Raw genomic sequence first — 27,721 nt, 5'->3', positions numbered from 1 at the left:
GGACACTGGCATAAAATATTCTCCATGGTTTGTCACAGGAAAGTAGTAGATCATTCAAAAAAGCAACGCTTTGGAATTCCCATGGACCGGATTGGGAGAAACCGACTTTCTAGTTCCAGAGGCTGATGATTTACCTTCGTAAGTAAAATTCCACGACTCTATGGGCAGGTGCTAGAAAACATTTCACACTAGACAAATGGACCCATCCCTACTTGTAAATGTCCTTTTTGGGATTTTAGCATATGTGTGTGTGTGCGCACGCACATGTGCATGTGTGTATGTCCGTGCATACACACACATATATATATATATACACATTTGCAAATATTTTTAGTCAATTAATTTTATTTCATTTTTTTATTTTATATTTTATTTTATTTATTTATTTATTTTGGTTTTTCAAATCAGGGTTTCTTTGTGTTGCTATGGAGTCTTTCCTAGAACTTGCTGTGTAGACCAGATTGGCCTTGACCTCACAGAAACTCACCTGCCTCTGTCTCTGCCTCCCAAGAGCTGGGATTAAAGACATGCCCACCACCACCTGACTTTTTTGATGCTAAATGATTTAGAAGACTTTTAGAAAGGAAACAAACAGCCTAAGAAGATTGTCCAAATTTTTGAGACAACAACATGACATTTTTATCTATCTTCCAAGTTCACACTCAAAGTACATCAAGTTTTAAAGCTTCATACATGCTCAAAGTATGATAACAGTTCACGTAAATTTACAATTTACATTGTGCTGCATTCATAGCTACCTCGAGGCTATGCAGCTCAAAAGTTGTAGGTTGGACACACTTGAGGGGTGCCGAATTTTATCTTTCAAATAGAAAAGTCACTCATCCCAATGCTTCATAACAATAAATTTTTACAAAATCCTGTGCAATTGTCTAAGGCTGGTGTGCAAGTAAGAGTTAAGGTTCTAACAATATTTGTCCTAGTTAACTTTAGTTGCTCACTTGACATAGCACTCACCGAGAGGCAAACCTGACTGAGGAACTGCCTGGATCAGATGGGCCAAGCCTACTGTGAAGGGGCTTGGACTGGGTAAGAAGACTAGCTAAAAATGTGCATGGGAGCAAACTAGACAGTATGCCAGTCAATGGTACGTCTTGGTTTCTACCTTCATTCTTCTGCTGTGTGTTCCTGCTCTGTCTTCCCTCAGTGATGGACCACTTGCAAGTATAAGCCAAGTTTCCTCCCCAAGTAGCTTTTGGTCAGAAAGCAGTAAGAAAAAAAAAACTAAAGAACATGATATGTTACATTTTTGGTTCATTAAAATAAATTATATCACAAACAAGAAACATTTATTGACTTTGACATCCAGGCAACATGGTTCCTTCCAGTAAAGCTCGTGAAAGGTCCAGTCTTTTTTCCAAATAATTCCTACAACCTGCAGCTGCTCTAACCATTTCAGTACAGAGACATAGGAATTCTGTTTTTTGCTTCCTTCATGACATTGACCTAATCCTTTCATAATTAATATAGTTTTTTCTTTCCCTTCAATAATTCTAAAGTCATAATGATGGTCAATATTTTATTATAATGACTTAATTAAAAGAAGTGTTGATGCCCAAGATTCTTCGATATTGATGTTCTGTAGTCACCGAGTCCCCTTGAAAGCAGGAGCATGCACAGATTACTGAGAGCATCACTGCCTTTTGAATGGTGCTAGCCTCAAAACTCACACAGAGCTATTTCCTTCATATCTAGAAATAGACTAAATCTGATTATTCCTTGGGTCTGCTAACAACTGCTATGCTTATATTTGAACAAGAGTTAGCTAATAGTTATTAAAAGCCTAGTATTTCCTGGAACCAAGGACATGTCTTCCAATTTTCTGATACATTAACATGACTCTGAGATTGACATAATTCTTACTGATTTCTGCATATTCTTTTGCCATTCTTCCTTATCACGTGCTTTTATATTTCTCAGTTTCCAAAAATTCATATAATAGTCAATATAGGAAACTCATTTTCATATGAATTTTCACACAGTACAAATCTTTGACAGAAAGAAGATAGCCCAGCTGCTATCATCTCCAAAGTATGGTAGTGACATACAAGTTTCTGCACTACCATCCACTTAGCAAACTTCAGAGTGTCATTGTAAGAATGGCCATTCCCAGTCAACCCTGAAGACAGTAATATCACATGTGAAGGCCTAGAAGAAAGTGGACATTATCCATTTCTCTCTTCTCCATCAGTCACTTCTCAGTCATTATGTTTTTGTAATTTTCCACCATTGTCACCAAGATTTGAATGGGGAACAAAACCTATTAAATTATACACAATTTTCATTCAAATTTCTGTTATTTCTAATACATTTTTTACTATCACAATATTTCTTTGCATTAAAGAGTAGGTGCAGTTTGTACAGCATAGCATTTACAAGATAAGAATTTGAGCATTGTTAAGGAGCGCTCATACAGTCAAGCAGTTAATTGCAGATTTGAGAACATAAAGTCTTGCTTTGCCCAAAGAGTTCAGGAAATTTGACACCCGTGGGTGCAATCCATATGTTACAAATCTTATGCAGAGCAAGGTGGAGAAATCAGGTGTTTCACTCTCTAGGCCAATATTCTCTTTCTGACCCACCAAGTTTCCTTGATTCCAGACGATTGATGTTTGTCAGTTTTGGTCAGTCAGTTGGTGCCAGGGATCAAATTCAAGCTCCTTCATATGCTAGGCAAGTGTAATACCCCTATGCTATACCCGCAGCCCTAACTGTCACAGGGGAAACCACAGAGAACACATGCTCTGTCTCTTTCGGTTCCATGGGGGCTGAAGTGCTTTCCCTTGGAGGAGGTTTAGCTGTGGGTTTTTCCCTTCTGGGTTTCACACTGAGGTTTCACACTAAAAGTGAAACTGCTCCCTAGTCATAGAAAATTCGTTTGGTTTAAGGTCAAGTCCACAAACAACTGCTAGAAATTAACAAGTTTCCAGAGAAAAAGCCAATTGCTCATCTTCTATATTTTGGAAAGGAATATCATCTGGTATTTACGTATTTTATTCCAATCAGCAGCACCACATCATACTAAAGGTTTGAGACTGAAGGGGCATTGGCTTAAGCAACTCACATTCAATAGATATTTTGAGCATGCTTTCAGTTTTTCTAGGAGGAATTAGAAACTAGTATTGAAGGCAGGATCACCTACTTCATGACATTAGAAACACAGTCATTGAAAATGGCAGTCACTTGCTACTTCCTGAGTTAAGACTTTCCTTTAATGGATGTAAGGCACATATCATTGGTTTAGATCAGCAATTTCATCTTAGCATGGTGTTGGCATCATTGTTCATATATATTATCAGGAATCCAAAATACAGCAGGGATCTCATGTGTAAAAGATTGTGTAAGATTGAATTCTTGTATCAGGACCAAAATATAAAGTTATTAATGTGGACCTGAAGCTAAACAAGCTCTAGTCAATTTTTCTTTATCTTTCTTTTGCTTTTCATAACACCCTTTGAACTAAGATCAAAAACTCAAGAGAATTTTGAAATAGTTGATACTTCAAGAAAGAACTGACAAATACTGTAGTTTCCATTGAAACTTGAGCATACGTTCTTAGCTCATTCATCACAAATGCGCTTTTAATTCACTGTTACTTGAAATCATTACATTATGGTAGAAAATATGCCATGTAACTAAAAGCTGACACGAAGTACCATGTGATTAAAGGATTACATCTTGACTGTTGAAGTTTTGGATTTTCATCTGATCTGCAGAGGGCAAAGACGGTTTTTAACAACTTCATCTTTCATTTTTACAGATGTGTCTGACTCGCGAGAAATGGCACAGAACTTATAGAAGATGCTTCAGTGAAGTTCTTCATTGCTCCTTGCTGGTGAACTTGTTAAAGAATTAACCTTCTGCAAACCTTCCCAAAGCTTGAGACTCCTCGATTCCTCATGCACTAGTGTTGCTATGGTTTTAGTTAAGTCGAGTCGTGCAGATTATTTCAGTGCATGAATGTCTTTGGGGGATATTTTTAATGATTCATAAACCATAATGTGGTTCCCAAACCTACTTTTAAAAACAGTTGTCAAGTATTATATATTCTCTTGTCCTAATGCTTTTACAATTCAGTTACCTGGTATGCTTTCTAGAAATCTAGGGTTTAAAGACCTGAAGAGTAAGGAAAGAAGCATGTGTACAGCATACATAATGATTTATAGAAAGAGGGTGTTTTAATTCTTCTGAAATGTGTCAAATTGCTGAAAGTCTCCCCTCCAGGCTTAGAGAAAAGGCAGTAAGTGAGTGGCTGCTTCAAGTGTGGTAGAAAGCTGTAGCAAAGGGACATACATTTTGAGAAAGCTGAGCAATAGTGTTCTTTAGAAAGTAATATCTAAAAGTTAGTATAAGAAAATTAATATAATTGGCCTTTGTGAAATGTTCTGCAGAACTCTGAATTTAAAAGACTTATTTGAAAAGAAATTGCTGTCTCTTTTGCTTATTTTTCCCAACATTGGGATGTACTGTACAAATGGTTTCTATGTTAGAAACTTTTGTTTCTGTTTTTTTTTTTCTCTCCCTTAGATGTTTCTAAGCTACCAACCCAACCAAGTAGTGCTTTCTGCCTTGATAAAAGATACTAAAATCAATATTAGATTAAACTATCTCATATTAAAGTTTGAATTTGAGCTGTACAAATTGGCTTTCTGCATTACTTTAATTCAAAAACAGGCTATGAGAGCAAGGAATGCAAATCAATGACCGAGTACCTTCCTAGCATGAAAGAGACCAATTTCCAGTCTAGTTAATATAGCGATCCATGCCTGTAATCCCTGCACTTGGAGATAACAACAGGAAGATCAGGAATTCAAGGCAACCCTCAGCTAAGTAAAAAGTTGAGGCTAGGCAACATGAGACCTCTGTTTCAAAAGGAGAAGAAACATTGTCTTGAAAGACCTCATTTGGGTCTCTGTTTATTACATATCACCCGACTAGGCTTTCAGTTGTCTTCATTATTCAGGTATCCTCAGCTTTATCAAAGGAATATATTCTCTTTTATGAAATGCTAGTTTAATAAACATTATCATCTTCTTTTATGAAACACTTTTATCATTCAACACTACACATTAGTACATAGATAAAAATGTACTTTTCAGTATTATAAAACAAATGGGTGCATGTGGGCCACATAATGGTGCAGTCATAATATTCCTTAATTCGAAAGTTATTTTGAGAATGCTTCTGTGTTGGAGCAGTTGCCAGGCAAAATTAAGCCTAAGCTCTGAGGCCTAAATTAATTAAACAGTCTTGTTCAGCTATAAGAAAATAAAAATGGAGCCATGGGAAATTAAAACCTAACAAGGAAAACCAATGCATTCTGGGTTTTGTTTCAGAGCACAGAGTCCCACCTGTTCTAGGCATGCAGAGGGTGTCAAAGAGTCCCCGATGCTCTGGAGGAAGCAAATTCATAAATAAGAGTCCCCAAAGCAAGTCGTTTTATCAACATTTTCTTCACATACTATTTCTGAGAGATCTAGCATCACTTTCTTCTGTGGTTGGGCAAACTGTGCATCTCTGTTCCGTAGTAACGCATTCATCCCTAGTATTCTCAATGGCAATGGTCCCAATGAAGCCAAAGAAAACAGTCATAAAAATGATAGGCATCCTCCTGAATATTAACCTTCATCAGGCGATGAAAGGAGACAGAGACAGAGACCCGCATTGGAACACCGGACTGAAATCTCAAGGTCCAAATCAGGAGCAGAAGGAGAGAGAGCACGAGCAAGGAACTCAGGACCGCGAGGGGTGCACCCACACACTGAGACAATGGGGATGTTCTATCGGGAACTCACCAAGGCCAGCTGGCCTGGCTCTGAAAAAGCCTGGGTTAAAACCGGTCTCGCTGAACATAGCTGACAATGAGGACTACTGAGATCTCAAGAACAATGGCAATGGGTTTTTGATCCTACTGCATGTATTGGCTTTGTGGGAGCCTATGCAGCTTGGATGCTCACCTTACTAGACCTGGATGGAGGTTGGTGGTCCTTGGACTTCCCACAGGGCAGTGAACCCTGATTGCTCTTTGGGCTGACGAGGGAGGGGGACTTGATTGGGGGAGGGGGAGGGAAAGGGGAGGCGGTGGTAGGGAAGAGGCAGAAATCGTTAATAAATTAAAAAAAGAAAAATATTGCATATTTTCCACGTGAATTGAGACTACATAATTTATTTTAACTCTCCCATATGCTTTTCAAAATATTTTTTATCGACAGCCAACAATAAAGCATTATGGAGGAGAGAGAGAATAGACTTCGAGAAAGCTTACAACAAATCAAACGCTCAGTTTCAGCTTTAAAGCCATTTTGATGGTCAGTTCTATTCAAGAGAGCAGCCAGTGTCATTCTTTACCACATGAGCCAACCACAACCAAGGTAGGGGCAGGTGAGACAGTCAGGACAGGATGTGCAGAATAAGAGCCAGTTTCTTAAGGCCGGAAACAGAGGCGAACTTGAAGCAAGAGAATATTCATCTTCCTAGGTGCTCTTTCCTTTTGTATATCCAGAGAAGACTCAGACACAGTATTTCCAAAAACAAGCTAAAAAGGAAAGCAAAGCAAGTTATTAGAAGGATTTTTAAAATCTTCCTTGAATAAAATAGTCTGTGGGCTCGCAAAAGAGACAAAGGTCATTTTAAAAAAAAAAGTTCAATATGGTAGCCTCTAGCTTTATGTGGGTTTAAAATTAAATGTGTTAATAATTCATGTTCTTCATTATCCTAGCCACATGCCACATTTGCAGTAGCACCCAGAGGTTAGTGACTGCCAGAATGGGTAGTATAAGTGCAAGTTCTACGGGTCACCACGCTTCTGCATTACAGTGCACGTAATACAATCCGAAGACGACATAGGCTGACATAGGAGACACACACCTCATTTCACATTTTGTGTAACTGAAATGCTCAGGAAGAAGTCATATAAGTAAAAGGTGGGACTAAATGATCCTCTGTTGATTGAGGTTTGAAAGGGGGAAGCTTAAGTTCACCTTGCAAGCCATGAAGTGATACTTAGGAGAATTATTCTTCATTCTGTTGACTGAGGGAAAAATAAGGGAGCTTAACAATCACCTTGCAAGGCACCAAATGATATTTAGATAAATTATTCTTCATCACATTGAGCCTTAATATTCTGATCACATTACACTACTTCAGACAAATAAAAAACCAAATTTGGCACCATTTCAGTTTTCAAATGCATCCACGAGTCATTTTATATCTTCAGAAGGTAGACCTGGATCTGTCCTTCTGAAAAATTGCACTCAGCTCCTGTGAAGGCGGGAGTCTATTTTCAGATCTGCGCTGAGAACATGGCCCTTTAATCCAGGCTTCCTTTAATAGTGTGTTATGGAAAGTCATCATCATCGTGCAGTTTGTTCCTCCAGATATCTTTGGGTATCTCCGTCTGGCACAAAAATAATAGCTGACACGGAGCCAAGGTTTAAATCTCATAGCAGTACAGTTAAGTTTGCCAGGGGATACAGTTTGGAGAATATTTTCGGCCAGGTTGAACGACTACCATGCATAGTACTGTTGATAGAGTCAGTTACCCCGTGCACACAAATCACCCATCAGTTTCATAAAGTTAAATTCCAGCCAGCTTAACCGCTGCTGACCCTTGATGTCTGTCTAACTCACACTTGTGTTCAGTATTGAGCAACTCTATTTAGAGCAGCTATGTAAGGGCTATAGACTAAATTTGTAAGGAAAATTATTCCAGAAGATGAAAATTCTTGCTGCCTTAAGCTGGATTTGGGGGGTCCATTTCACCTTCATGCATGGTTTTTCAGACTCATTACTTCTTAGAGGCGCCAGTGGTACTGACTTTAACAAAGAATGTGTGTTGTCTCATGAGCTAACCTGGTCATCTATTTCATATAGTCGTTATCACAACACCTTCTTGCTTGTTATCGCACAGGACCATGCTTCCATATCTCTTTGTTTAAAAAAAAAAAAACAACTTTCCTTGATGCTTATATCATTCTAGTTAATGTCAAGTGTTCCCACAGAAAAGTGGTCTTCAGAAGAGCTGTCTATACAGGCAGAACTCTATGGCTGACTGGGCAACTTCCCATCCCAGCGAGAGACATTGTCGCAAGACATAGGGTTGAGAGTGTCTGAGGAATGACAACTGAGACTGTCCTCCAGTCTCTGTACAAACTGATGCTTGTATTTGCCTGTACTCACGTACATATATACACTACACACATGAACACATAAACACATACAGGAACTGTCTGTTGTCTGTGGTTCCAATTGTTTTACCAGGCCTTTTTTAATAAGATGTTGGCCCCTTATTAAGGTTCTTTGCTCCTGGACTCACAGGTAGGTATTGACTCTCATCTTCCTGGAGCTATCACAGTTCAGATGCCCCGAAGTTTCTTGAGATGTGCTTGAACTTGGCTTCTATGAATTTTGTCCTTCACTGTTTCCTTCATTAGTATCTGCTTCTAACCAACCCTTTTTACCAATTCTCTCTCAGTTTCACACTTCTGCTCTTTATCTGACCTGAGTTGCAGTTCTGAGATAGCTTCCCTCTGTATGGAGCATCGCTCCATGAATGGTCTCAGCAAAATGACACATGTGAATTTGTTGATAAATGTCAAATTTACACATCCCATTTGAGCTTCTTTCATAAATTTCAAAATCATCTATTTGCTGAAGTCACTACCAGCACAACTTTGCTACCCATGATGTACTAAGGTTAAAATACTAGTGGGAGAGACAGGATTCTCCAACAATTTCTTAGGCCATTTGATATTTTCGACGGTCCCCAGCCCCGTTCCATTAGAATGAGGATCACTCAGTAAGTTCTAGAAGGGAAAGGCCTGCTGCACTCCTTTAACCTTTTCCTATCTTGCTGTGAGGACACAGAACGCAGTGCCCCACATAACGTATTGACAAAACCAACTGCCTGGATACCAGCTCGGCTGCATTTTCCAACATTTTAAATAATCATTTCTGTTCCTTTGTATTGGCATAAGTTTTGATTTACAGGACAGTTTGAAATTAGTACCGAGAAACCACGGATATCCCATAAAGCAAATTTCTCATCCCAGTCAGAATAGGTATCATCAAGGAAACAAAAAGAGCAAAATGTCTGAGATTACATACAAAATAATGAAAATGAGCATGCTGTAGAGATGCCTATACAGCCATGTTCTCACTGCAATAGTCACAATAACCAGATTATGGGATCACTGAAGTCTTCACTACATGCACACACACGCGCACACACACGCACACACACACACACACACACACACACACACACATGCACATTTGGAGGGAAGTGAGGAGAGAAAGAGTAAGCAGAGAAAGAATGCAGACTTGCATTTAGCCAAAAATAAAGAAATTCTATAATTTCCACTTAAATAGATGAAAACGGAGGTTATTGTTTTAAGCAAAATAAACCCATTTTAAAATGGCATTAAGTAAGAGCTGGAATAAAAATTTCTTGGGGAAAATTAAACTAAGAATATTGAGTTTAAGAAATATTTAAACTGCTTTCAAGAAAGGTTTTATAAGTTTCAGATGAGGAAGCAAAATAAATATTTTAAGGAAATACTTGTATAAAAAATAGTTGATAAGCTTTCTTGATTTTTTTTAACTTTTTCTTTCTTTCCTAAAATGAAAACTGAAAACAAACAAACAATAAAATATCCTTGCAAAAGAGACCTTGACCCTTGAGATGAAAACTGTCTCAGTAGTTTAAGACAAAATGAAACTTTTGAGTTTGAAGAGAGCTGGGAAAGCTGTTCAATTCACAAGAATTTTCCTAAATAAGACACATGTCCACACTTAAGAATAGAAAAACAAAAATCTCGGGAAGGGTGGACAGGGAAATCCTAGAAACTAAAAAGTCCTAAGAAAACCCACTCTCCATTTTCAGGAAATGCCCTTATTACGTGGCCAGCAAAATTTCAGAACTACTGTCTCTGTCGCCTGTTTTCCTTTATGATGCAAAGTAGAAACCCACAAGCCTCCTTAATAAAGCTAAAGTTTCCTCCCCTCCCATCCTTTCTCTACTTTATCGCATACTACGTTCTCCTTTACAGTGATTACCAGTTGCATGATTTGAGGCCTGTAATCTAATCTTCATAAAACACAGTTTTCTCATATATAAAATAGTCAAAGCAATTATAAAGAATAAAATAATAATTATGGAGCATTCATTGGAATGCATTTTCATGTAAGTTCACGAAGTACTTATCACATGCCGTGTAACATTCTAAATTAAGTAAAATAAATTGGTCCTAACAATCCATGAAAATTATTTTATATAAAAAGTCCCATTCATAAGAAATTAATTGTCTGAGGTCATACAGATATGAATTATCAAAGATAAGATCTGAACTCAAGCCACCTGGCTCTGAAGCTTAAAGTCTTATCTATTGTATTTTGAAATATTGCGATATTAATTGGTTGGTTTGTGTTAAGTTGTTAATATTATCTTATCTTTTCCTTTTTTAGTAGTATTGTAGCAATATGTTCTAATAGAGTTAAAGACAAATTAGGGTGTTGATCAGAAAAGTCAAATATACCTTAAAAAATTCACATCACTAAGGAACTGGAGAAACAGATGTAATCGTTACTCTTTCGAAAATAAGAACCCTGTTAGCAATAAGCAAAAAAATCCTGTTAAGCATATGAAAAACTAGTGATTCAAGAGAATAATTTTCCAAACTGCATCAAATCTATGCTTATAACAAATATTGTATCAATGGGGTGTCTATTTATGTAAAGAAAAAGTTAAGTTATGTTAAAAACTTGGCTATTTCTGCTTTCATCATCCTGACTTCAGTCCTTAAGCCAAAATAGGAATAAGAGATGAGGATTTGAAGCACTACAGACTTCTCTCATTTAAACCTGAAATGTTTCACTCACTGTTGCCACCATCACAGGGTTGGGTACACTTGTACTCGGTCACTATCGTTAGACGCTTTTCTTAAAAACATCATCTTTATCTCAACGAGAGGACTGAAAACTGTCAATATTATCCTTTTATTAATAGAACTCTTCATCAAAAGAATCTTTTGGAAGTCATTTTTACAATGGAAATAAAAGCTTACCTCTTTTATTAGGACGGGAAGAGGATAGGGTGCCATCTACAGCATCTGTGGCGTGGGTCAGTTCAGCAGTCTTTCCCTCCATAAACTGTTCTTTCAGTTTTTTTAGCTATGAAATATTAAAGAAGAGGAAGATGAAAGAACCAAAACAACCAAAAGGAAGTAAGAAAGATAAAAGAAAAGGCATAAGAAAAAAATTAAAGATAAATGCATAAAGCCCAAAAGACTGGCATTCAGAAGTTGTCTGCAATAAGTATGAGAGTTATTAAGAAATCAGAAAGAAACAGGTTGGGGCTATTTGAATAAGAATGCCTTGATAGGCTCATATATTGGATGTTTAGGAAGAGTTGGGAAGACGCTACCTTGTGGAAGGTGATGTGCTACTAGGGTTGGACTTTAAAGTTTTAAAAGCCAGTATCACTCTCGCTCTCTCTGACCACTATTTATGGGTCAGATATGATCTCTCAGCTACTACTGCCTCAGTACCATGCTTGTCTGCCTGCTACCATGCTTCCTGAGATGATGCTCATGGACTCACACTTTGAAACTGTAAACAAATCCCCAATTAAACACCCCCTTTTATAAGTTTTTTGGGTTATGCTATCTCTTCACAGCAATAGGACTGTGACTAATATGCTAGGTATTTACAAATAAAGTCAGCTTAGGTGTAGCCTTGGTAGCTCTATTTAACTTTATGTCCCTCATATAATCAATCAATCCTCACAAATAAACTCTAGAGAATTGTGTGATTGCTTGGACTTCCAGGAGACCTTTTCCATTCTAGAAAAAAAAAAAAAAGATGTATTTCAGGCCTTATAGTTTTCACCCAGCATTCAACCTAACCTTAATATTTAACAAGTTCTCCAAACACATAGCCACTACAGAATCACTCTATCAGTGTAGGGTTGGTGTACATATTGCATGTACACAGGTTCTTGCTCCTGTGTACATGTGAAGAGAATGATGGGCCCAACTCTGTTTCCAAATGTCCAAACCCTTTGCTTGATGATGGAACTGCACCAAATTGTATTTGAAGGAGATTAGAAATTGTATAATTCAGTCATTAAAATACTCTTTATGAGATATTTAGGAGAGAAAACGAAACTGACGGAGAGGGTGGGGCTCCTTGTCAAGAGGGCAGAACTTCAGTTTTTCAAACAAACTGCTAGAAGCCAAGTTACATGTTTCTTTTTCTGTTTCTCCCATGGTTAATTTTCTGAAACCACATAACTTCTTCCAGCAGGAAGTAAAATTCCACTATTTAAAAACTGTAACTTCGGAAAACACCAAGTTATATCCTCGGGTTTTACAGATGACAAACTCAGAGAATTTTCATTATTCCAGTGTCTCATGGTTAGGCCACTGGTATCATCACAATTGCTGTAGTGTGTGTGTGTGTGTGTGTGTGTGTGTGTGTCATTTTGCCTTACTATAACTTGTTGTCCACTTGTTGTCTGTTTCTTGAAAAATTACTTTCTTTTTCTAGTGGAAATATAACTTTTACACTGTAATAACAATACTTCTTGAAAAATTATGTATCAAAAATGTATCTGGTAAGAGTTCTTAAAATTGAGCATTGAACCATTTGGTACTCTCACCTGTTTAAGGTCTTCTGGGCTAATGGGCAGATCTACACCTGTAAGAGACATTGTCGAGTGAAAAACATACCATGGGTAGCATTTAATTCACTTCAGGATATGCATCTATGCTCACAATGGAAGGCAATTATCTTTTTCATGTTTCAGGACTGCCCTCTCATTCCTAATGGAGAACACTAAAGATATTTCTAATGTGTATAATGCTGAACCACAATAACCTATAGCACAAAAAGCACCTATGTCTGCCTACAAGCACATTAAAATTCTCACATGGAATAAAATGCACTTTTAATATTTTAGATAACTCTGTGACTTGTATCATGAATGTCTGACAGTGGTCTTCACTGAAGGCTTCTGTATAGCATCTAAGCTAGTGAAGCCCTGGATCTGGGAGGAGAACTTACATATTCCCACTTTACTAACCTGGCATGATCTCTAACTGCATTCTAAATATTTGTCCTTAGACCCAATGATAAGTTCAGTCCTCACCCCTCAACAAGAAAACTTCTGTTTGCCATGGGCGGAGACCACTACAGAAAATCACAACTAATCAAACTATTCCTGCAAAACACTCCCACACCTAAGATGTAGGGAACTGAGGAAGAGGAGGCAGAAAGATTGCAAGAGCTAGAGGATCATAAGGGAATTTGCTGTGAGACCCCGATTCTGCTGTTTTTAACAAGGTCTTGTTCTTGACTCACCGGCATGGGAGGGCCTCTGGAAACCGGGGTGGTGGCTCAGCAGAGCCAGCAGTAGTTTCTCTTGAATTGTGTGTTCGTTAGCTGGAAACAGCTCATGTCCTGTAATAATCAAATGTCAACGTGGTTAATGAGTCACTGAATGTGCCTCTAAGTCATTGGGATTTGTAGTCAACTCAACACTTATATTCACCAATGTTAGAGGGTAAGGGCCGACTATGATTCAAATGGCAGACCATTCTAAAACCTGGGGCGTGGGTGTGCACATCCTGAGAGACAGCCAAAGAGAAACAGGGGTAGTGGGACTGCAGGAGAATTTTATTGTCCTTTCTATGAGTTTCTTCCTTAACCATATGCAACGGCTTTGAACATATGAACTAAAAGTTAATTTTAAAAGAAGAGCATAACATTTTATTCTGTGATTCTATTTGATGTGTTACATTTAAACATGAGACATTCTGTGGTCTGGAGTTTCCTTTAAATTACTTGAGGAAGAGCGAGTGTCAGCTTATTCAATATAGGCTTCTTTCCACTGTCCTGGATGTACCCGACAGGTATTTAGGGCTTAGGTCTACACACACCTCAGCATAATATATGTTTATATTCTGGAGTATAAATTGGGACAACAGACTTCATTCCAGCTGCACAATATGAGTATTCAAAAACAATGAACTCACATGAAAACCTTAAAAATCAAAAGTTGTTTCATATATTCCAGTTGATTCTTAAATCCAATAGTCTATTTTCCCTCTTACCTCCTCACTCTCATCATTACTGTGTGGGCAGGAAGTAGGTTAACAAGGGCTCGCTGCAGTAGGTGTGCGAGCTTAGCTGACCTCAACAGTTGAAAGTGATGATTGCTCTTATAGCTTCAGTGAAGGAAATGTGTCATAACTTGACTAAATTATTTCCTAAATACACACACAGACACAGTGAGAGTGAGAGATCTTGGGCCTGAAGAGATAGCTCAATGACTAAGAGTTCTTGCTGCTCTTGCAGAAGACCCCCATTCAGTTCCCAGCACCCATACAATGCGACTTATCACCTCCTGTAGTTCCAACTCTGGGGGATCTAATGCTGACTTCTGTATTCTACTCACAAAATTGTACTTTCCCTCTGTCTGTCTGTCTATCTATCTATCTATCTATCATCTATCTATCTATCTATCTATCTATCTATCTATCTATCTATCCCTATCTCATGTTTAAAGTATTGTAATGATAAATCTTTTAAAAAGAACACATTTTCTTTTCTTGCTCCTTGATGGGAAGCTGTGCTTTGCATTATGTTCTGTGGATGTTAAGTAGAACGTTTTCCTAATCAAGACAAATTGATTACCTTTGACAGTTTTGTTTCCGGTGACTACACCTGTGTGATGTTTGTTCTCAGAAATCCTTTCCTGCCTAAAACAACCACCATTTACAGGAATCTCGTAAGAAAAGAAGTTTGGGAAGATTTTTTTTAAACATCATGTCTAAGGAAATTAACATGAAAGTAGGGAAAAATATTAAAACAATCACATTTCCATCTTAGACTCTATTTTTAGCTTATAAACTATAACTATAGCTTTAAAAAAAGTTGTTCCTTTAACACACTTCCATGTTACTCAATGAACAATGTTAACATCGAATAAGAAAATGTCTGCATAATAAGCATCTGGATGCAGAGGTGGCTTTGCCACAGGAAAAGATAAAGTGCTCAGGCAGGCGAGTGTGAGTGATAGACAAAGACAGAAAATACGGATCCATTACCACTCCAGGGCTCAGCACGAACAAATGGTTTTCTTTTGCTCACAGGAATGTGTGAAGCTTTCAAAAAACAGAAACAAAAATTCTACCAGAAAGAACACTAGAAACTTCCCAGATGATGATATGGCAAATAGCTCCTGCAGGCCTTTGTGGTTATGTTGTCCGTTCTTCCTTTTCTAGTAAACTAGTTGTGCACTTTTTAACTGAGGCATGCTAAAATATTGTCCCTTGAATAAAAGCTAGCATCATTGAGCTACTCATTGTGGATATTTAATATATATGGGGAAAATTTGTTTTATTCTTGAAATACGTAGAACAGAAAATGATGCCACTTCAAATTAATCATCTTCATTTATGTTCATTGATTCTGAGATCCAAGAGGGTCTCGGAGAGATACCTTTCCATTATGCTGCTGGAGACACTTGAAAATCAAGTCATCTGTGGAATCTTGAGGTCAGAGGCGATGTTTATGAATCTTTTTAATGTTTTAGAGTTGCATATGTATTTTTATGTTTCTCAGAGGCTCTAGCAGAGTTGCAATGACCAGTAACACATATGATGGCTGCAAAGTCTTCAACAGATCACTACAGCGTTACTCACATATTTATACCATGCCAGAACCACCAGAGATTTCATTAGTTTGCAGAGACCAATAGCGACCTACAAATACAATGATTTGGATGGAGAGAACAAAGTGGGGAAGTCACCAGTAGAATACAGAGTCTGCAAGACCCACCCTTGGAATTGCTTCTAGTGGTATTCACCTGCCAATAGGAAAATCTTCATGAGAGAAGTAAGCTTTGTTGGTTTTTAAAAACACAGTAGAAGTAACAGAGGTACAGTAAAGGTGAATTAGGTCCCAAAATGAGAAAGCTGATCCCTTTTCTTCCCTTAATGTCACAGAACATTTACTGAAGTCCCTTCTACTTCCAGCTGTGAGTAATAAAGTCTAGGGCCTTCCTGGCCAGGGTGTAGGTTAGAGAAAAGAAAAAGGAAAGCCCCCAGTTTCAAGCCAGAAGGGATAATATTTTATCAACAGTATATTTAAGTCACTACTTTTGTTTTATTAAGTCATTATTTTTAAAATGAAAAAAATTTACTAGTGTTTCAGAAGTGAACTTGTTTGTGTCATAAATTACCACTAAATGTAAGCTGATGGCCAAGCTGAACAGGCAGTTTGCATACATTGGAGTAACATTTTCAAAGAAAGCAGCCCCTAAATCCACTTTCACTGTCTTTATAATGGTATGTTTTTTTTAAATGATATCACAGTTACACTGTTTCCTTAATGTGCATACTATGGACTTAGTGACCCAGACAAACTCAAATCAATATCTAACCTGAGTGTTGCGCCCACCCCAGGCGTTCCCCGCCTCTCTGCTCTGCAAGAACAGTTTTATCTTCTACTTTCTCCAAGGTGCACCTTTCATGAGCATCCACCTAATAATCTCACATGAGAGAAGTCTTCTCCTTTCTCCAGGGCACTTCTGGAATAGGACTGACTCAACAGCTTTTTACACATTCCAAATCTCTGACCATATAGTACAAATTAAAATAAATGCCTGTGACTAGAAATGTGTTTGTGTGTTTGTGTGTGTGTGTCTGTGTGTGTGTTTGTGTGTGTGTGTGTGTCTGTGTGTGTATGTGTGTATCTGACGTTAATTTAGTACAACACCAGGCAAAGTTGACACGATTTGCCAGAAAGGAAAGCTCCACAGAATATGTTCAGTTCAGAACAGCAGCTACTTAAAGAGGGTGCATTGATTAACTTATATTACTGCTTTAAAGAGTTATTTCTGCAATAGCAGAAAAGTAAATGAAATAAATCCAACGATGAGGATCACTCACCAACCTGTAGGGCTTTAGATTCGTGCACACATACCTGCGGTCAGAGGTTGTCTTCCATGTGCAGATTTTAAAAGGTTCATCACACACAGTAAAGCCAGGAGTCCGAAGCAGAGAGAGGTTGAGAAGACCTTCATGTTGAAAATCTCCTGTCCTAACAAAGAAACCCAATTTTCAGGTCAAGGCAGATACCCCAATGGCTGTCGATTGCAGCAGAGCCTGCCTGAAAAAGGCGAGTGTGATCCAAGCATGAGTATCCTACAAAGGGAAGAAATTTATAAAATGGAATGCATCCTGTCACCGTGATTCACTGCCTGGAGAAGTGACAGACTGGCCCCACGTTCAATGGGAGGAAGAGCCAGATCGATACATCTTGTACCTGCCCATTTCACTAAATGCAGGCATTCTTATGTATGATCACGCAATCAAACACATGCTGCACAAGCCCACAGCAGTTACTAGGGAAACAGAACGTGTATGGAGAGTTTTCATAAACTTTTGTTTATTTTCCTTGTTGTAGCATTAATTATCCTGAGATACTAAGCTTGAGAACACAAAAAGCGGGTAAAAGTGGGACCAATTTGACTAATTTAGAGCCAACTGATCATATCCTTAATAGCAGCATAACCTCCATCACATTTTTAACCAGCCCAAAGGATGAAAGCTGCAAAGAGCTCGGGTTTGAAATGCATTGCTGCACTAGAGAAGGATGGTTTTGTTCTGCTACGAGCAGCACTTTCTTAAATCAAGACTCAATTTAATTAATTCAGAGCTGGCAAGCGTCCCATCAATTACTCTCTTTAATAGTCGCCTTAATTGAGGTGGTTTCATTTTAAGTCAGAGTATTTCAATATATCCAGAATTCCGATTTAATGGCTCTAGGGGTGCTGTAACGACCTCTAGTTTTGGCATTTGCTTCTCCTAAGAGAACGCATCACACACAGCTGATACTGTTCCAAGTGGACACAGTGGACTCAAACAGGGCAAATACCAAAAGGTTTGTTATCCACCAGTATTGTTGCTATCCAGTTCATTTGATATTTTCCAGAATGGCCTGAACTACCCGTTTTAAAATCCAAGCATGTTCTTTCACGGGCTCATTTTCCAGTCGTCATTTTTGAACCCGCCCCATATTCTTTGTCCCGGAGCTTTGTTGACACTTTTCTGGCTGACTGGTGCCCTTTGTTTCCTGACTGTTTTCCCTGCTCAATTCAGAAGCCACTGACCAATGCCACCCACTCCAAGACTTTAGAGTCTTTGTTCATTCATCTTACTTTGAGTTATGATATTTGTCTCATCCTCTGGACTGTATACATCGCAACCCATAGTCCCTTCCTCTGTTACTACCACTGTGTGTTTGTGTGTTTCCCTCCACTTCTAAACTGGGAAGATTTCCAGAGACATCCTATACATTTCTGCCCCTTTAAATCATTTCAGTCAGTTGAGGAGGATATGAAAGAGAGCACACTGGTGTATGAATAAGTAACTGCGTTTCCAGGTAATTGAAAAGAAAAGAAAATGGGATTACATTCCTCAACTTTGTAACTGGTTAAAAAAGGTAAAAGGGTTGAAAGAATAACTGTGATTCTTCTTTGCTTATTGTTAAGGCTCAAAGTTTAAGAATGCTCATTGTTTGAAGTATGATCCTACTACCTTATCATACCACTGTGTTTCAAAATTGTCATTCAATAAACCTCATGTCTGAAGTCTGTTTTAAAAGTTATGGAAAGAATAAAAATATTCATCAGTATCATTTTGTCAAGAGGATGTACAGATATGATTATCAAATAGTGTTATTCCAGGACAAATGTTAAAAGACATGTAAATAATAAAATAGAAAATAAACTCTCAAAAAATAAACTAATAATTAAAAATGAAAACTTCTGATTAACTATTACAATGAAATCATAAAGTTAAATGTAAATGGTTTTTAAATATATCTTAAAGATATTTAAATTACTTGCATTTGTATTTGAAAGTATTTAAACTTACATTTATATTTTAAAATATAATGTAAGTAAATCTTATATTTAAGTATAAAAAAAGATTTTATTCTAACCTTTAGTGTAAAATTCACCAGGAATCTCAATTCTGAAGATATTTTCGTTAATTTTTTTTGTTGCTGTTACCTGTGTGTGTCTATGTGTGTGTATATATGTACGTGTATGTGTGTGTTGTTGTTGTTGTTGCTGTTGTTGTTGTTGAAGAGCAAACCCAGGGCTAAGTAGCTAACCGCTCTCCCATTGAAATACATCATGGCCTGTAAGTACGATCTTCAAAGTTGCAAGCTAATTTTGACTATGGTGATTCACTTCTAAACAGATGAGTTTTCTTCAGGTTTTTTTTTTTTTTTTTTTTCTTTTTCGAGACAGGGTTTCTCTGTGGTTTTGGAGCCTGTCCTGGAACTAGCTCTTGTAGACCAAGCTGGTCTCGAACTCACAGAGATCCGCCTGCCTCTGCCTCCCAAGTGCTGGGATTAAAGGCGTGTTTTTTGTCACACAAATATTTGATTTAGTAAGCTTAATGCAAACTCAACAAATCTTTTCTCCTGTCATATTTACTTGATATTGACAAAGCAAAGAAAAAATCATTCTCAAGCTGCCTTTCATAGAAAGGGAAATATTTCCCTACATGAGTGAAGCCCAAGTAGGCTCATGACCATCAGATACACTTTACAACAAACCATAAATGGAATTCATAACGACGAAAAGAAAGTACATGGATAGATTGAGGTAAAAGTATGAAGCTCTTTATAAAAAAAAGAAACCATTCCTGGATGTAGCATTGTTGACTGAGGTTTCTGTCTTGTCTGGTTCCTGCAGTCATTAAGTCCCAAAGAAATCACACAGAGGTCTACATTAGTTATAAACTGATTGGCCTAGTAGTTCAGACTTCTTATTAACTCTTATAACTTATACTAGCCCATTATTTTTGTCGGTACCTTATTCAGCAAGGCAGTCACATCTTGCCTCTTCTGTGGCTGGGTTATAACTACAGACTGCAGAATCCTCTTCCCAGAATTCACCTGTTCTCATTGCCCTGCCTCTACTTCCTGCATGGTTGCCTTGCCTATACTTCCTGTCTAGCTATCAGCCAATCAGCATTTTATTAAACAACTACAAGAAACAGCTGTTTACCATTGTCCCACGGCAATACCCCCCATACACACTTTTTATTTAAAGAACAAGAACTCTGAATCTAATATCCTTTGTTTAGCTTTTCCCTGACCATTATCCATAACAACTTGTAACCAACATTTTAAACAAAGGAAAATATCCATAGTCCATTTTGGGGGACTCTGGTTGTAGTTTCCTAGTCTAGTTCCTGCTGAATTGGGCCGCTGATAATCTATGGGGACCTAAAGAAAATTTAGAATTATGATCAAGTCATGACTGGAGTATCCTGTGAGGCTTGATCATTTCAGCCAGTAGTCTTGAGGTTTTTCTGGATGTAGAACTCAGACTTCTGGGTCATCCGCTCCTATGAGAGATTTCTAAGGGGGTCTTTCTTGATCAAACGTTATTTTTCTTAGCCCAGAATAAACACATAGCTTCCCATTTCCTGTGCAAACAAAAGCAAAATCCAACATGGTAGACTAAATCCATGTAAAACCTGAGAGGGCTTAAAAAGGAATTCTACACACACATACAAAATGCAGAGTTTAACACAACTTCTTGCTATTTTCTGGCAGCATGCTACAGCTCCAATAAGAGAGGTTTTTCTGTTTCAGCCATAGTAAAAAAAAAAAAAAAATGCAGGGTAGTTTTTAAATGTGGCTTCCTGGGCTGTGCTGCCAGCACAAACTCAGGCTATGGTGCATTTAAATGGCATTTGTGGGCCCAGGTGTTTGTGTGCCCACTCAAGGTTGGGAGGAAAGTAGCTGAGACCATGCCCATGGCTTTATGCTCCCTGCCTGGGCAGGCAACGTGATTAGGTGTACTAGATTTGCACAAGCAGGAGAGTATGGCGGATTCCCACCACCATACACAGAGCTAATTCTAGGCTGTGCAGTGCTCTGCATGGCAGATTTAGCTATTACTCAGATAAAAAGGGTTTATGTGCTGCATGCTCATTCTCAGAGTTAAAGTGCTAAGTGCAGCTCCTTCCTGGAGACCCTAAAGCCTCCACCATTTTAATAAAAGTGGAGAGAGGTGGAGCCAGCATCCAGAGCAGCTACAACCAAGCTTCTTACCATTTTAAAAGCTCTTCAAGACAGTAAAGAATTACAGATATGCAATAAAGACAAATCCAGATTTTTTTAAAAAAAAAAAAAAGACCTCTAAATGGTTCACAGTGTTGGATAAATGTATGTAAGCTTAGGAGAGAGAAGAAAAAGAGTACAGAGAATCATAAAAGGAAGTTAGTGGTTAAAAAAAGGGTAAAGTCTTTAAAGTGACAGAGTACAGAAATAATGGAGTAAAAATAACTAAGCCATGAAAAGATGGAATATACACAGTCTGGATTATGTATGTTATTGTGTCTTCTTTGAATTTTTTGACAGTGAAAGAGCTAAGTACAGAGAGACATTTCATTGTATGAGCTGCTGCTCTAAACCAGCATGTATATTATACAGGTATCATGACTTCCAAATTTGGATCTAAGGATATGTTACATTGGAAAAGAGGTTCTTCTCTTGTTGCCTCAGTGGATGAGAACCTGTGGATTGCTTCCAGACTGGTATATATAGTATGATGGAACAAGAACCCCCGAAAGGTTGCCATGAACACCCTCAAAAATTACTTCACCCAACTGTTGACTGAGATGAACTTAGCACACAGGATACACCATGAAAGACCTGATTAAAGTGCCCTCAAACAGTAGGAAGAATTTTGGACAAAACTACGCCCATATTCCCAAATATTGTTTGTAAGTGCTTCTTTACATTTAAAGGGGGATATGCTATAGAGATTTGCATTGGTGTGGATCTTGGTTTATTGATGAAATTTTAAGGTTAATCTTGCTATATGTATATTTCTGCTCTTGATTAAGGTATTGTGATTGTGCAGTTCATTTAAAAGAGGTAATGTATAATGTAATATAGATTAACAATCATCTATAATAGTCAAGTTTGTAGTCATGTTGGTTGGATTTTCTAGATGTATGGAGATATATTTCAGTTAGATAGCTATTCTTCAAATCTTTCAGAGACCTTCAGAATATGCCACTTAAAATGTTTAAGAACTTAAGTCTTTTTATGAGAGTAAGACACATTTGCTCCTGGCAGCACAAGCTACTTCAAGAGGAAGATGGGTATCAAAGAGGCTCCTTATGGTGTTGGTTAGCCATTTGAGCAGGAAACTGCTCTTGCCTAGACTGCTGAAATGGATGCAGGATCCACAAAGAAATGACTGCTAAACTTGCCTAAAGGTAAGATAATCCTTTGGGGTTCCTGATTCATGAAAGAGTCTGAGAGACATTCTGTAGGATACAGAAGAAAGAGAAAGGCAAACTGCTAATATAGACAGAACTGTCTCTGAAATTTCCTGCTTCATGGAAAAGTCTGCTAAATACTATGGGCCTGTAGGCTGAAAATGGATGCCCCAAAAATACAGAAGAACTTTGGTGACTGTCCAGATGGTGAAATGTCTCTCAATTCTAGAGTTTTGGAAGTTGCTTACAATGTACTTCCTGTTTACTTAGGTAAAATTATATACTTCTGGAGTCTTTGTTGGACTTGAAGAACAGATAGATAGTTATAGTTTTCTTTAGTTATAATAAAAGATAAAGTAAATAGAAATATTGTAACTGTAATTCTTGCTTGATAACTGTTTTGTTATATGTAATTTTACTATGTTAAAGTTAAAACCTTCCTTTTTATTTAAACAGGAAAGAGGAGGTGATGTAGGAGTCCCCTCTGTATGCTGTGATTACCATTAATGAATAAAGAACTTGCCTTGGCCTATTGATAGAGCAGAGCTTAGGTAGATGGGGAGGACTAGACTGAATGCTGGGAGGAAGAAGGACAGAGTCAGAGAGACGCCATGTAGCCGCCACAATCAGACATATCAAATCTTTGCCTGTAAGCCACTGCCACTTGGCAATACACAGATTAATAGAAATGGGTTAAATTAATATGAGTTAGCTAATAAGAAGCTAGAGCTAATGGACCAAGCAGTGTTTTTTAATTGATTTTTATTAAGCTCTATGTTTTTCTCTGCTCTCCTCCCTGCCTCTCCTCTCCCCTTCAACCCTTTTCCATGGTTGCTTTGCTCCCAATTTACTCAGGAGATCTTGTCATCTTCTTCTACTACCCCTGTAAATTAGATCTATGTATGTCTCTCTTAGGGTCCTCATTGTTGTCTAGATTGTCTGGGATTATGATTTGTGTGCTGGTTTTCTTTGCTTTATGTCTAAAAATCACTTGAGTGAGTACATGTGATAATTATCTTTCTGGGTCTGGGTTACCTCACTTACCAAAATTAAATCAAGATCAGATAAGCAAATTAAACAGACCTATAAATGCTGAAGAAATAGAAACAGTTATCAAAAGTCAATTCTATAAGATTTTCAAAGAAGAACTAATACCAATACTCCTCAAATTATTCCACACAATAGAACCAGAAGGAACATTGCCAAACCCTTTTTATGAGGTTACAATTACCCTGATACCCAAATCACAGAAAGACATTACTAAGAAAGAGAATTACAGACGAATCTCACTCATGAACATAGATGCAAAAATATTAAATAAAATACTGACAAATCGAATCCAAGCAGTGTTTTAATTAATACATATTCAGTCTGATGATTTCAGTTCTAGGTGTCCAGGATGAACAAGCAGCCTCCTTTTACATAGCATGTCCGTCCCTCAACTTTTAATACACAGACACAGAGACACTAGCTTTTGAGATAATAATCATCACCATAGTTTATCAGACAAGACACTATTTAAAAAACATTTAAAGTGGTATATAAAAACTATAACACATGATTGAACGTGGTGGTACAAACCTTTACTCCCAACACTCAGGAGGCACAGGTAGGGGGATCCCTGTGAGTTTGTTCCAGTCTGGCCTTGTCCACACACCAAGTTCCAGATGGACCAGGGCTCCATAGAGATAAAGAGAGCCTGTTTCAAAAGGACATGTGTAGTGAATGTGGGGTTTTATTTCAAAGTTAAATTCTTATCTTTTAAAATAGCCTTTAATAACTGTAAGATGCTGCCAAGTAGCTCTTGTCATAGTAAGTCTCTATAGCACATATACAAAAATTTAAAAGCTAAAGACTCACAGCATACCACAAGGGAAAATGTTCTACTCACAGAGAAGATGAGAGAGGAAAGAAATAAAAGAAGTTACAGCACCATTAAGATGATGATAGTGCAGGGCAAGAAACCAGTCATTTGCAGTAGCACCCCAAAATTAAAACGCTAGAGTAATCTTAACTGAGGAGGCAAAAGACCTGGGTGTGCAAAACCATAAAATGTTCATTAAAGTTAATGAAGAAGATCTATGAGCTCATGGTCTGGAAGTGCTAGTTAAATGGCCATACTCCCTAAAGCAATATACAGATGATTCAGTACAGGCCTCAAAACTCCACTGACATTTTCCCTATGAATAGTAAACAGACAAACAACCATATTGAATAAAACAGAGTTGGATGTGCAGCTCATTAGGAGAGAGCTTGCCTGGCATGTGGACTTGGACTTAGAGGGGACACACACACACACACTCAAGAAGAGGACAGGAAGGAGGGAAAGGAGGGAGTAAGGGATGGAGGAAGGAAGGAAGGAAGGAAGGAAGGAAGGAAGGAAGGAAGGAAGGAAGGAAGGAAGGAAGGAAGGACAATTGGATGGAAATTCAAAGCTCACCAAATAACCAAAGAGGTTCTGAGAATAAAGGACAAAGGAGGTATAAAATTATCTGTTCCAGAAAACTGCAAAATTGGATTAAAATAAACAGCCTGTGGCCATTGAGATAGCTCAACAGGCTAGGGTGCTACCAAGTATGTTGATGGAAACATCAGATAGGTAGATAAGAATAAAGCAGAAAAATCTGCAACATAGGTTTCTAGTGTTACATAATGATTCTTTTAGTCTCAGTTTGGGTGGATACTAATGGTATGTAAGTGCATTCCAAAACAATTTATTTACCTATTAGTCACAAAGGAGTTGGTGGATGCATGGCTACTATAAGGGATTCCTTTCCAATATAGGTGGCTTCGCAGTCACCCTGCCCGAATACCCAGCGCAACGACGAATAGAAACATTGAGAAAGGGCTTCCTCAGTCACTCCAGCTTTTCACTGTTCTTGCTGTTTGTTTTGTTGTTTCTTTGTAGGGGTCGTTTTCATATTGAAGAAGTATCTATCATTTCCTACTTTTATGTACTCGCTATGAAAGGACATCAGACTTTTATAAATTCTTTTCTTCCATATATTAAGGTATCTTGAAATAAAGTACCTCTTTATTCTATCAATAATATATATAGTCTCTGAATTTTTTCTACTTAGCATACCTTAGTTATGGTCATGGTGTATGATCTTTTTTGTGTATGTTTGCCAGGGTCAATTTGTTGGCATTTTATGGAGAAAAATTTCTATAGTTTCTTATTAATTCACTATTCATTTGGGTTGTCAGGTTAATTCTGGCCTCATACAACAGAGCTTCTCTCCTCTTCTGTGTTTGTAGGAGCTTGTGACATTGAAGTCAAATTGTCTGCCTACAATCCTGCACCCACACACTCTTCTATGTCATCCTTTTGCTCATGACTCCTTTCCAACTCCCTTGAAGCAGCACTTTCAAAAACCATCAGACACTTAGCCCCTCCTTTCCTTGGATGCCCTCCTAATCCCCACTGCTGAGGTCGTTTTTAACCAAGGACTACTCTCTGGCTCTCCCCCATGTTGATTGTCACCATTTCATGGTTCCTTGTGTGGACTTAAAACCTCTCAGGCTTTGACTCTATTCTCTTTTGCTATTGCTCTTCAGCTTGCTTCTAAAGATAGTGATTTGGATTCCTACCACCAGCCAGTGAAACAATTTGTCTTTCTTTTCTTACCTCTCCTATGAGTAACAAAATTGCATATCCCAAGATGGTTTGCTTCTTGGGTTTCTTATTAGTTTCTCAGTGAACCTAAACCTTGTGCTTACCTCTAAGTGGTTTCTCTTTCCATTTCATGATCATTGCTGTACTAAATGGCCCTGTTTACCTGCACCATTGAAAGACATTCATTTTCCCGTTCCTGCTCCTTTTTCAGTGTCACAGCATCTTCACTTACACCCACTAATTTTGGGAATCTTTGTGCTCCCTTCTGCTCTCTCTTTAGAGCCAGAAGGATAACACTTTACATTGGTACAACTAAAACAGCCACATTAACAAGTCTCCTCTCGCTCACAGTGCCTCCCATCAACACATTTTCAGAGGCACTGGAATAATTCTTGAGAAGTAGAAATGCTTGTCCATAATACACCAACTTAAAACCGTCTATATATTTATCATTTGCCAATATAAAATTGGTCCATTATAAACCAGAAGTTTATATGCAGTCTTCATCCACTTCTCTAGTCTCATCATTGTCTATCTTCTTTTGACATCACTTAACCAAAGATGCAGTCTTTCGGTTCTTCAAAATTTCCAAGCCTCACTCTGCCAAAAAAAAAAAAAAAAATGCACCTGGTAGGAAACCCCTTGTCTTTCTGTCTGTCTATCTCTGTTCTTTTTTTTCCCTCTGCATTTTAAGGTTCAGTGAAAGTGTCACTTCCTCAGTCGACTCTCTTATTGATTCCTCGGGACTAGGTTCATCACCCAGTCATAGCCTATCACTGAACCATGAGATTTTCCTGAAAAATCTCATATCCCAACTCTAAATCAAGTAGCCATATTTGGTTTGGGGTTTTCTACAGTGCCCATTGCAGCAAAAGTTTTTAACTCTCATCTGTATTGCCTAATTTATAACTAAGTCTGTCTAACTTATAACTAAATCTGTCTCAACAACCAGAATTGTTGGTCCCCAGAGATAGGTAATAATTAAAAGAATAGATTTGTGCTTCTGTGTAGAGGTGCAAAAATGTGAGCATATTTTCACCTTGTCTGGTGATCAGAGAATTTGGAGGTTGCTCAAAATGATTGACAAGTGTAGAAATAGGTCCTGACTTAGGATGTGGTTACTTGGTTCTTTCGACATTAATATAGCTCATCCAAGTAGATCTGTTTTATCCTGATAGACGGTCAGGATATGTAACGATATTTCTGCTTCTTCTTTTGTAATAGGAGGTTACCTGGGGAATAGCTGCCGTCAGGATACTTGCTCTAGAGTGGCTTCACTGCTTAAACAACAGAATGCTAATAACTTGATGTCTTAAAGTATTAAAACAACTAACTGTCCAAGTCATCCTTTGTATCATGTTAAAAAAAAAATCTTTTGTTTAGTTCCTGGGGCAGTTGAAGACAGGGAACCTGAAATGACCCTATCCTATAGCCATACTGATGAATATCTTGCATATCACCATAGAACCTTCATCTGGAGATGGATGGAGATAGAGACAGAGACCCACACTGGAGCACTGGACTGAGCTCCCAAGGTCCCAAGGAGGAGCAGATGGAGGGAGAATATGAGCAAAGAAGTCAGGACCACGAGGGGTGCACCCACCCACGGAGACAGTGGGGCTGATCTATTGGGAGCTCACCAAGGCCAGCTGGACTGTGACTGAAAAAGCATGGGATAAAACCGGACTCTCTGAATATGGCGGACAATGAGGGCTGCTGAGAAGCCAAGGACAATGCCACTGGGTTTTGATCCTACTTCATGTTCTGG

At 38.1% G+C, this 27,721-nt stretch overlaps 2 protein-coding genes across 4 annotated transcripts in view; one reads left to right on the top strand and one right to left on the bottom strand.

The window, feature by feature from the left end:
* Positions 1-4,652, top strand: part of Ostn (osteocrin) — a 44,150-nt gene extending 39,498 nt beyond the window's left edge. For all 3 annotated transcript variants that reach the window (XM_050159925.1, XM_050159924.1, XM_050159926.1), the window contains 2 exons: positions 39-138; positions 3,779-4,652. In XM_050159925.1, coding sequence (XP_050015882.1) covers positions 39-126 — 88 coding nt within the window. In that variant the 3' untranslated portion in view covers positions 127-138; positions 3,779-4,652. The remainder of the gene's footprint in view (positions 1-38; positions 139-3,778) is intronic.
* A 1,875-nt stretch (positions 4,653-6,527) lies between these two features.
* Uts2b (urotensin 2B) lies at positions 6,528-17,104 on the bottom strand. Its single transcript, XM_050159927.1, has 5 exons — positions 17,005-17,104; positions 13,378-13,476; positions 12,677-12,714; positions 11,082-11,187; positions 6,528-6,553 (listed from the first exon to the last, which is right to left on the bottom strand). The coding sequence occupies exons 1-5, from the start codon at positions 17,102-17,104 to the stop codon at positions 6,528-6,530; spliced, it is 369 nt and encodes a 122-aa protein (XP_050015884.1).
* Between the last annotated feature and the right edge of the window lie 10,617 nt (positions 17,105-27,721).

The sequence above is a fragment of the Alexandromys fortis genome, unplaced genomic scaffold, assembly GCF_014885135.2.
Source record: "Alexandromys fortis isolate MF-2015 unplaced genomic scaffold, M_Fortis_MF-2015_v1.1 scaffold_100_1_3062724, whole genome shotgun sequence".
Lineage (NCBI taxonomy): Eukaryota > Metazoa > Chordata > Mammalia > Rodentia > Cricetidae > Alexandromys > Alexandromys fortis.
This window is presented reverse-complemented; position numbering and strand designations above follow the sequence as displayed.

Coding starts and splice junctions, on each gene's coding strand:
- Uts2b (XM_050159927.1), bottom strand. CDS start 17,104: ATGAAGGTCTTCTCAACCTCTCTCTGCTTCGGACTCCTGGCTTTACTG. Junction 13,477..17,004: donor AAGACAACCTCTGACCGCAG/GTATGTGTGCAC, acceptor TGATTATTACAG/GACATGAGCTGTTTCCAGCT. Junction 6,554..11,081: donor TTCCCGTCCTAATAAAAGAG/GTAAGCTTTTAT, acceptor TTTCCTTTTTAG/CTTGTTTTTGGAAATACTGT.